General features: G+C 52.3%; 1 protein-coding gene across 1 annotated transcript; it reads left to right on the forward strand.

Moving 5' to 3' along the window:
• The first annotated feature begins 551 nt into the window (after positions 1-551).
• RABAC1 (Rab acceptor 1) lies at positions 552-3,198 on the forward strand. The gene is made up of 5 exons (XM_045838257.1): positions 552-730; positions 1,036-1,248; positions 1,524-1,621; positions 2,775-2,876; positions 2,966-3,198. Exons 1-5 carry the CDS (start codon positions 675-677, stop codon positions 3,052-3,054), a joined length of 558 nt encoding a protein of 185 aa, XP_045694213.1. The 5' UTR covers positions 552-674; the 3' UTR covers positions 3,055-3,198.
• The last annotated feature ends 7,383 nt before the right edge of the window (positions 3,199-10,581 follow it).

Consider the following 10,581-nt stretch of genomic DNA (forward strand, 5'->3'; position numbering starts at 1 on the left):
AGTCCTAACCTATTCATGAGTGGGAGTCCAGGGGAGTTTTGCTCCCCACCTCAGATACCTCTTCTAGCAACCATGGCTGTCTCACTAGTCTCCACCTCTTGAGGATAGAAGGAATAGATTCGCGTGAATTCTCTACAGTCTCGCTATTCATGGGCCATGCACCAGTAGCATCAGCAGCACCTAGGAACTTGTTAAAAATGCAGATGAATGAGCCCCATCCCAGATCTGCGGAATCAGTTTTATGAAACCTCCGAACATCATACAATCAGAACACAGGTCTACACGGTCCCTATTGTACCCTCCACGGGAGAGTACATAACACCTGCTTCTACTTTTAGAGCTCCCTTAACGGCGACTCGTGACAATCAACCCTCCCCACACCACACTCCCGGCTTCTGGAACTACAACTCCCACAATACTAAGAGGCGCTCGTCGTCACTTTACACGACATTTCCCAAGCTGGTTTGCGAACAAGACCACCATCATGGAGTCCACCCTCCGCGACATCATCAGAACTACAACTCCCACAATGCTCAGCGACAGAACTCCCTTCCCCAGCGGCCGCCGAACGGCGCCACGTTGGCTCGGCTGGGTGGGGCCCGGCTCCCGAGGGGCTGACGGGGTCTGCGGGACCCAGGCCTCGTAACAGCGGTTCTACCCCTCACGACGCAGCCATGGCAGCCGAGAAGGACCAGCAGGAGAATGCCGGGGCGGAAGGGCTCAGCGCCACGTGAGCAGGCCGGCTGTAGCCCTCCCTGACCGAGACCCAGGACCCCTGGCCCTCTGGCCCTCCCCTCTCGGGTCCCAGAAATCCAGCATCCCGGGCCCCAGCCCCCAAACGCTAGAGTCTCGGCCCCTTGTCTCCTTTTCCAAGACCCTGGAGTCTGGCTCTCAGCCCCCTCTCCCCTGGGACCAGGAGTCTTGCACCCTTACCCACCCCGCCCAAGAACCCCGGAGTCTGGCCCCCCCACAGCCTCCTGTGGCTGGGGGTCCTACCTCCATCCCTGTCTACACTGACCTGGACCCGCCCACTAGGACTCTGCTGCCAAAACTGATCCCCTCCGGTGCGGGCCGTGAGTGGCTGGAGCGGCGCCGCGCAACCATCCGGCCCTGGAGCACCTTCGTGGACCAGCGGCGCTTCTCGCGGCCCCGCAACGTGGGCGAGCTTTGCCAGCGCCTCGTACGAAACGTGGAGTACTACCAGAGCAACTATGTGTTCGTGTTCCTGGGCCTCATCCTGTACTGTGTGTGAGTGCCTCTCCGCCCGCCCCCACCAGGTCGCCCTGGTCCGCCCTGCCCTCAGCGGCCAGCCCCTCCTCTCACTGGCCAAGTCCCATCCCCATGGAATAGCTTTGCCACTCTTTCACCAAAGGTCTAGTCCTTACCTACCCATCAGCCTGGCGGGTGTGACCAAATGTGACCTGAACTTGCCTGGCCTGCCAACCAACGATGTAGAAGGTCAGGGTCCCCCTGGCTGGGCTTGCCCCCTAGCTGCCTGACCATGCCTCCCTGCCCTCCTCCAGGGTGACATCTCCCATGCTGCTGGTGGCCCTTGCTGTCTTCTTTGGCGCCTGTTACATCCTTTACCTGCGCACGTTGCAGTCCAAGTTTGTGCTCTTTGGTGAGAAATCCCCTGCGCAGATGGATTCCCAGACCCTCAAATCCTGGTCTCTTGGAACAAAAGCCTTAGACCCCCAAGCCCAAGGGTAACCAAACCTAGATCTACACCAGATTGCCCAAACCCTATCCCCTAAAATCTCGGACACATCAGATGCTCCTCACCCAGTCTCAGCTGCCCTAATTGTTATTTTCCAAACTGAGGATGAAATAATCCCAGAACCCACTCTCCAACTAGCTCCTGTCCATTAAACCCACTCCTCTCCTCACTCTCCCTAACCTCTCAGCAGAAAACATCAGCTGCAGGCACCCACACTGGACACCAGGTGGCAACCTTACACTGCCTTAGATCTGTCCCCATCCCTGTCCTGCTTCCTGGGGTAGGGTCGCAAAGATCTTCAGACTTCTCAGAGAGGGAAACTGAGGCCTGTGGCTCCTGTATGCCCAGGCTGGCACCAAGCACTATTGGGAAGAGGGCCCTGAGTCCCCATCCAGGGAATGTCCAAGGTTTAGAGCAGGGATCAGATGAGCAGGTAGCCCTGAGACAGCCCTCCAGGGGCCTGCAGGTTGTGTAAGTGACAGAGACGGGCTGGTGGAGAGCCATGGCGGGCAAGTGCAGGGCTTGAAGGGAGCACCTGGAGTGCAGCCACCACCTGGCTTCAGCCACTGCCACCCCAGGGGCCTGCACACCTGCTCTTCCAGTCTGCTACAAGAAACCAGAAATCAGTATTGTTACATGAAATCATTCGATTTCTCTGTCAGCCTTAAGTCAAATTCTTGGGGAATTTGTGCAGACTCAAAAAACACGATTGCAGGTCAGACTTGGCCTCTAGGCCCCCAGTTTGGGACTCCTGGGTCTACTTGAGAGCAGCTTGTGGCAGGAGAGTCCTAGTCTGGCAGGGAGAGGGGCTGGGAGCTTCCTGGAGGAAGTGGGGTTGCATGCAGGGGGAAGGGCTGAGGAGGGTGTGCTGTATTCTGGCTGACAGCTGGGACACTGGAGAAATGGTGGGGCCTGGACTGGAGTGCTTTGGCATGAGGAGTTTGGGTGATCCTGAGGCTCCCAGGGCTTGTGACCCCAGATTATTGAGGGGCATTGGGGTTACTTGAGAGAGGGCACATGTGTCTGAACAGCTGCCCTAATGCCATCTACCCCCCAGGCCGAGAGATGACCCCTGCCCATCAGTATGCTCTGGCTGGGGGCATCTCCTTTCCCTTCTTCTGGCTGGCTGGTGCAGGCTCGGCTGTCTTCTGGGTCCTGGGTGAGTACAGGGTCTGGGTAGCGTGGGGGCAGGGGCGGTTTGGGGGCCAGGTGAGGGAGCAAGGCCCTGAACTGTTCATTTTCCTGCAGGAGCCACCCTCGTGGTCATTGGCTCCCACGCTGCCTTCCACCAGCTCGAGGCTGTGGAAGGTGAAGAGCTGCAGATGGAGCCAGTGTGAGGTGTCTGCCAGCCTCCCGAGCCCGCTGCCCCATCCCTGTTCACCCCTGTTCCGCACAGCTCTGCTGCTCCAGCCAAAGGCCCCCTTCCCACCACAACCCCTGGGAACCAGCTTTGGGAATAAAGCCGTTGTAGTTGTCATTCAGCACATACTCTCCCAGGATCTTCTTTGGTTCTGTTTGGGGGCGTGCAGAGATGCTGCAGAAGCAGAGACAGAAGGGGGCTTGTGGTGGGGGGAAGACACTAAGCAAGATAAATAATTAAACTGTGATAGCATGGCCAGTGGTGGTATGTGCCAAGGAGAAGAGAGTTGGGAAGGGAGACCATGCCCGGGGCCCCAGACCACCCCCATGTTTGATGGTTGGCTGGGAGGACTCAGGATACAGCTGGACTCACAGCTGCAATTTATTATGGAAGGAGACAAAGTGTCCTGGCTGGTGTGACTCAGTGGATCGAGTGCTGGCCACAGAAGTACCCTCTTTCTGACCTGGACCAAATTCCAGACTCCCAGAAGGAAAGCAGGTGTTCCACATAAATAGTACCATTTGCACAAATAGTTTAGCCACAGGAGCCACTCTTGTCAGGGAATGAGGGGAAACTGTCCTAAAGACCAAGTTCCCAGATGCCAGCCAAGGGCCAGCTGTGCCAGCAGGCCCCTCAGAACAGCAGTCCCATGTTAACTGCGTAGAGAAATTTCTGGAGATGAGTTACAGTTTAAAAAAGACCTTGAGGTGATGGTGAGTAAAAACCTAAATTGAGTGAGGGAGCAGCTTCACATCCTTGGGAGGAAGAATGTTCCGGGCAGAGGAAGCAGCGAGTGAGCGCCCAGGCCCAGAGATGAGAGCATGCCGGGAGGTCAGGAGTGGCAGTAAGGCCTCTGTGGCTGGAGCTGCCGAGCCAGGGAAAGTGGGAGACTTGCAGGCTTCGGTGTGAGCTTTGGTTTTACTCTGAGCAAAAGACACAAATTGCTTTTTGTAGTAATGTGAAGACTGCCATACAGAAACGCTGACCAAAGAGAAACAGTGAGGTGATGGGCAGGGCCTGAAGGCTGCTTCAGATGGGGCTGATCTGGGCAGGTTCTCTGAGGAGAACATTTCTGTGAGCCCTGAATCACAGGAGCTGCAGGGGGAGAGTGATAAGCAGACGCCTGGCCTCCGACCTGGTCAGGTGGCTTGGATGAAATGTCCAAACACCGAAAGGTTGGGGGTTTGCTTCCTGGTCAGAGCACATACCAAGGTTGGGGGTTCCCCCATTTGGGGTGTGTGGAAGGTAGTTGGTCAATGTTTCTCTCTCACATTGATATTTCCCTCTCTAAAATCAAAACATAAAAAACCTCACGGTTCATCATTCAGCAAATGTTTATCAAGTACACACTGAATACCTAGTATCATTTTGGAATCCTGTCACATATGGTGGCCACCAGCCACATGTGGCTACTGAGCACTTGGCTGGTCCAAATTGAGACATGTTGTGAGAGTAAAATACAACAGATTTCAAAGACATAGTAGGACAAGGGCGTAAAATATCTCAATAGCCCTGGCTGGTGTGGCTCAGTGGATTGAGTGCCGGCCTGCAAATTCAAAGGGTCATGGGGTCGATTCCCAGTCAGGGCACATCCCTGGGTTGCAGGCCAGGTTCCCAGTGGGGGGTGTGTGAGAGGCAACCACACACTGATGTTTCTCTCCCCCTCTTTCTCCCTTCCCCTCTGTCTAAAAATAAAAGCTGTTTTTAAAAGTCTCAATAATTTTTAAATATATTTTATTGATTATGCTGTTATAGTTGTCCCATTTCCCCCCATTATACTCCTTTGCCCTGCACCCACCTCCCACCAGCATTCCCCCCCTTAGTTCATGTCCATGGGTCGTACATATATGTTCTTTGGCTTCTACATTTCCCATACTGTTCTTAACCTCCCTCTATTTTCTACCTTCCATTTATGCTACTTATTCCCTATACGTTTTCCCCCTTTTGATATTGGTTATGCATTGGAAGGAAAATATGTTAGGAGCCCTGGCTGGCATAGCTCAGTGGATTGAGCGCGGGCTGCGAACCAAAGTGTTGCAGGTTCGATTCCCAGCCAGGGTACACGCCTGGGTTGCAGGCCATAGCCCCCAGCAACCGCACATTGATGTTTCTCTCTCTCTATCTCCTTCCCTTCCTTCTCTTGAAATAGATGACTAAAATCTTTAAAAAAAAAAAATGTTAGGCCCTGGCTGGCGTAGCTCAGTGGATTGAGCGCGGGCTGGGAACCAAAGTGTCCCAGGTTCGATTCCCAGCCAGGGTACATTCCTGGGTTGCAGGCCATAACCCCCAGCAACTGCACATTGATGTTTCTCTCTCTCTCTATCTCCCTCCCTTCTCTCTCTAAAAAATAAATAAATAAATAAAATATTTTTTAAAATGTTAGGTAAAATGGTTTAAATTGCTCTCTTTTGTAATTGACTTCTTACAATTGACTAAGTAGCAAATGTAATGTTACATTTGTGGCTCCTACTCTGTTCCTACTAGACACTCTGGCTAAGATGCTGAGGAAACAGCAGGGCTGCAAACAGATGAGGCCCTGTCCACACAGAACTCACATTCAGTGGGAAAGGTGAAATCCACAAACCAAACAACCAGCAACAGGAAACTCCCAGAGGGTCATAAGTGCTCCGAAGCCAGTGAAGTGAGTTCGGGTGAGGCTAGAGAGTAGTTGAGGAAAGTCAGGGCTCACTTAGAGCAGTGAGGCTAGGCCTTGAGGGGCAGTGAGGAGGAGACTGCCCCCTGGAGGTCTGGGGGAAGAATATTCTAGGCAGAAGGACCAGCAAGTTGCAAAGACCTTGGGGCTGGACCTGCTCAATGACAAGGCTGTGTTTAGGAGTGAGGGGACAGCCTTAGAAGACAGTGGTGGGAGGGTGTTGGGGGACAGCTCACAAGCCCAGCAAGCCACAGTAAGGTCTTTGAATTTTAGCTTAAGGTCACGTAGAATAATGGGAGGGTTTTGGGCAGGGGAGGGACAGGGTCAGGTATGAACGATGATAATATCCCTTTGGGGTGGTGTGGGGATGGGCTGGAGGGAGTGAGACCAGGGAGCATGAGCCAAGCTGGGGAAGATGAGGCAGGGGCATGGAATGGAGAGGACAGACACGGAAGGTGGACTCAGGAGGAAGAGGCTTGGGACTTGGTGACTGACTTGCATGGGAGCTGAGTGGGAGGGAGCCAGCAAGGTTGATCCCCAGGTTTCAAGCTTCTGGCAAGATGGCAACATGCAAACACCAGGCGGCCTGGCATCCGCACTGGTCCTTTGACAGTGACTAGGTATGTGCTTCCAGTGGCAGCCACCAGAGGGCGAGAATTTGCTTCCTCCAGACCTTCTCCGAGGAGCAAGCGGGCTTGTACCGGGAGATGAGACCTGGGGTGTCTGAGGCCCTGAGTGAGGCACCCGGATTACTTGGAGACCAGCGTCCCAAGCCCAATGTGGGGGTAACAGAGAGCGTTTTGCTTGCTGGTCCAGATACCAGTGCAGTGCTTCTCAGAGGAGACTGAGTTTTCATACCCACAGTACCCACAGAGTGGGTTGTCACTGCATCCAGTTTAGGCTGCCGGACCTGCAGTGAATGTGATCAAGTGCCTTGCTGGAGTGACTGACTGCAGGTCCCTAATGCTGACGTTGAGCTATTGAGATGCTGAGACCAGAAGATTACATACAGGATTGTCAAGACTTAGGGTCCATGTTCCTGCCCATCCCTGCCTGCATGATGTTGAGGTTGAGAGGTTTGTTTGGGGGTAACAGAAACTGGGGGCTTGGTGTCTCATCAAAGAGACAGAGACCAAAAGTCTTGCCAGTTTTGGCGATGGAGGCTGGGGGCTCCAGTTGGCTGACTGGGAGTGACAGATTAGGGATGTGGTTATCAGCTCCATGATTAAAGAGCCTGTGGGCCAGGTTTGGGGTGACAGGGACAAGGGACCCAGTTGTCCAGAGTGGAGTGGCAGAGCCAGGGAGTGCCTGTGCCTCATTTTGGGCATCAGACTGGGCATCTGATTGTCTTGTTTGGGCTAAGTATCCATTTTCTGGTTCAGGATAATAGAAATTGGGAATCTCCCTGGCTGGTCTGGCTCAGTGGATTGAGCACCAGCCTGCAAATCAAAGGGTCACTGGTTCGACTCCCAATCAAGGCACATGCCTGGGTTGCAGGCCAGGTCCTCAGTAGGGGGCGCACAAGAGGTAACCACACACTGATGTTTCTTTTTTAAAAATTTATTTATTTTTGGAGAAAGAGAGGGGGAGAAGCATCAATGTGTGGTTGCCTCTTGCATGCCCCCCACTGGGAACTCAGTCCACAACCCAGGCATGTGCCCTGACTGGGAACTGAGCCGGTGACCCTTTGGTTTGCAGGCTGGTGCTCAATCCACTGAGCCACACCAGCCAGGGCTACAGCTAGGGTTTTTGTGGGTTTTTTTTTTTTATGTTTTGATGTTTCTCTCCCTCTCTTTCTCCCTCCCTCCCCGGCTCTCTAAAAATAAATAAAATCTCCTGGCTGGCGTAGCTCAGTGGATTGAGCGCGGACTGTGAACCAAAGTGTTGCAGGTTTGATTCCCAGTCAAGGCACATGCCTGGGTTGCAGGCCATGGCCCCCAGCAACCGCACATTGATGTTTCTCTCTCTTTCTCTTTCTCCCTCCCTTCCCTCTCTATAAATAAATAAATAAATAAATAAATAAATAAAGTCTTTTTTTTTTTAAGAAATAAATTGGGAACCTATTACCAACTTTGAAATGACAGACCAGAGGTCATTTATCTAGCTTGGGGTGACAGAGAAGGGAGATTCTCGGTGGCACATCTGGAGTTGGGGGCCCTAGTTTGGAATGACATCGAAAGGCGTCCCCTTGGCTAGAGGCAACCTGATTGGGGCCTGGTTGTTTACTGAGACACCAACACTGTTAGTGGGGATAGAGCCTGGGGGTCCGGTTGCATGACTTGGGACAACAGAGACTGGGGGTCTCACTGCCTAGAGTGAAGTGACAGTGACTAGGAGGATTGTGTTGTTGAGTCTGGGGAATATCTGCTGGTCTAGTTTGTCTTAAAAACACAGTGGGTCTAGTTCTCAAGGCTTAAGTGGCAGATTAGGGACTCTTTGTCAAGGTTGGAGTCATGGGGGCTGGGATTCTAAGGTCTAGTTTGGGGTGACAGACTGGGGGTTTGCTTGTCTAGTTTTGGGTGACCAAGACTGGTATTTCTGGAACTTCTTTAGGGGTATCAGAATTGGAGTCTAGTCTCTTTTGGGGTGACACAATGGTAGCCTAGTTGCTGGGTAAGACACCAAAATTTTATGGTTTGAGATGCCAGACTGAGCATTCAATTACTAGTTTGAAGTACTGTAACAAACTGGGGCTTGGCCCTGGCTGGTGCGGCTCAGTGGATTGAGCCTGCAAACCAAAAGGTCACCAGTTCAATTCCCAGCCAGGGTACATGCCTAGGTTGTGGACCAGGTCCCCAGTAGGGGGTGCATAAGAAGCAACCACACATTGATGCTTCTTCCCCTCTCTGTCTCCCTCTCTTCCCCTCTCTCTAAAAATAAATAAATAAAATGTTTTGAAAAATAGCTGAGTATTTGCATATAACCTGTGCACATCCTGCTGTGTACTCTGATCAGGGGTGTCCAAACTTTTGGCATCTCTGTGTGACACTGAAGAGGAAGAGCTGTCTTGAGCCACATATTAAATACATTGTGACACCTAATCACAGAAAAATCTCATAATGTCTTAAATAAATTTATGATTTTATGTTGAACTGCATTCACATCCATTCTGGGCTGCATGTGGCCTGTGGGCTGAAGGTTGGACACCTGTGCTCTAAATCAGAGGGCGGGGGAGGGAGGAAGAAATTGGGTGTTTGGCTGAGTCTGTGGGGTAGTGGTCTGGTTATCTTGTTTTGGGTGCTGGAGAGACACAAGGCCAGTTGTCTTGCTTGGGGCTATAGAGACCAAGGGACTGGTTATCTCGTTCAGGCTGATGAGTGACACAGGGGTTCAGAGTTTTGGTTTGGGATGAAAGACACTGGGTGGCCCCTGGGCCAGGCTGAGGCAACAGACACCACAGGTCTGTTTCCTGGTTGGGATGACAGACTGACTGGGTCCTATAGTTTGGCTTGGAAGCAGAGGACTATGGGATGTCTTTGTCTAGCGTGGAGTGCCAGGAGCTGGCTGTCCAGATGTCTGATTTTCGACATCACATGCGGGGGATGTTGTTTAGATTGGGGTGGCATAGATGAGGGGTTCTGGGGTCCCAGAACCTGGCTTGGGATGACAGAGACTAGGAAGTTGAGTTTGGGGTGACAGAAACTAAGAGCTTAGTTGTCTAATCTGCAATGACAAAGATTAGGGACCAGTGGTCCAGTTTGAGATGAAGTGACCAGGGTTCCCAGGGTTGGTTTCAGTGGACTTAGAGTGGGAGTTCGCTTGCCTGGTTTGGAGTGAGTGGGACTGGAAGACACTGTGGGTCCAGGTCTCGAGTTCGGGGTGACACATTATGCATAAGTTGCTCGATGTGGAGTGACAGACCTAGAGGTATCATTGTCTCGTTTGGGATAGCAGAGTCTGGGGGTGTGATGTCTAGTATTACAGGTCAGAGGATGGGTGCTGGGCATGTTTGGGGTGACAGGAACTGAGAGTTTGGTTGTATCCTCTTATGGGGAAAAATCTGGGGCCCCAAGAACCATTCCGGCTGATGGACTTTGGAGGTCTGGTTGCCTAGTTTTGTGAGACAGAAACTAAGATCTCTGAGTGTATTTGGGGTGACAGACTAGGGGGCTGGTTGTTTCATATGAGGTGAGAGAGGCCGAGACCCCAAGACTTATTTGGGGTGTCAGAGAATGTGGGTCTGGTGATCTAGTTTTCTAGGAAAATGATGAATCTCAGAGTGTGTTGGGGTAGCAGAGATTAAAGTCCGGTTGTCTAGTTTTGTGGGACAGGGACTGGCACCCCAGAATGTCCTGGGGGTGGCAGACAGGTTGAGACTGAAGCTCGGTTGTATAGTTGGGTAGGTGACTGGATGCTCAGCGTGCTGACTTGTGGAGACAGTTTGAGCTCTGGCTGTCGAGTGTGGTGTGGCAGAGATTACCCAGCCTTTGCCGTGTTTGGAGAGACAGGCTGCAGGTCTGGTTGTCTAGATGGTGTGAGGTTTTCTAGTGTGAGTGACAATGACTGGGGCCCTTTTGTCCCGTTTGACGAGACAGGTACGAGACTCAGGTGCGGAGACCAGATGTCCAAGGCCCTGCTTGGGGTGACATAAGTGGAAATACAGTGTCCCAGTTTGAGGTGCCACTGACTGCTTGTCTCCGAGTGCAGGGCCCATTTGTTCGAATAATCATATAGTTTAGATTCAGAAACTGTGGGGCAAATCCTCTTGCTTAGGATGGTAGAGCTGGGGTTCTCATGATCTCTTTGGGGGTGATGAGGAATGAAGATTGGGGATTCTGGTGGGTTTGAAGGAATTGAGATGGGGTGATTGGCCTGTCTCCTGAGGGTGATAGAAACGAAGGGCGCACTGTT

Source organism: Phyllostomus hastatus, unplaced genomic scaffold (assembly GCF_019186645.2).
Source record: "Phyllostomus hastatus isolate PE091 unplaced genomic scaffold, TTU_PhHast_1.1 phas_contig_277, whole genome shotgun sequence".
Classification (NCBI taxonomy): domain Eukaryota; kingdom Metazoa; phylum Chordata; class Mammalia; order Chiroptera; family Phyllostomidae; genus Phyllostomus; species Phyllostomus hastatus.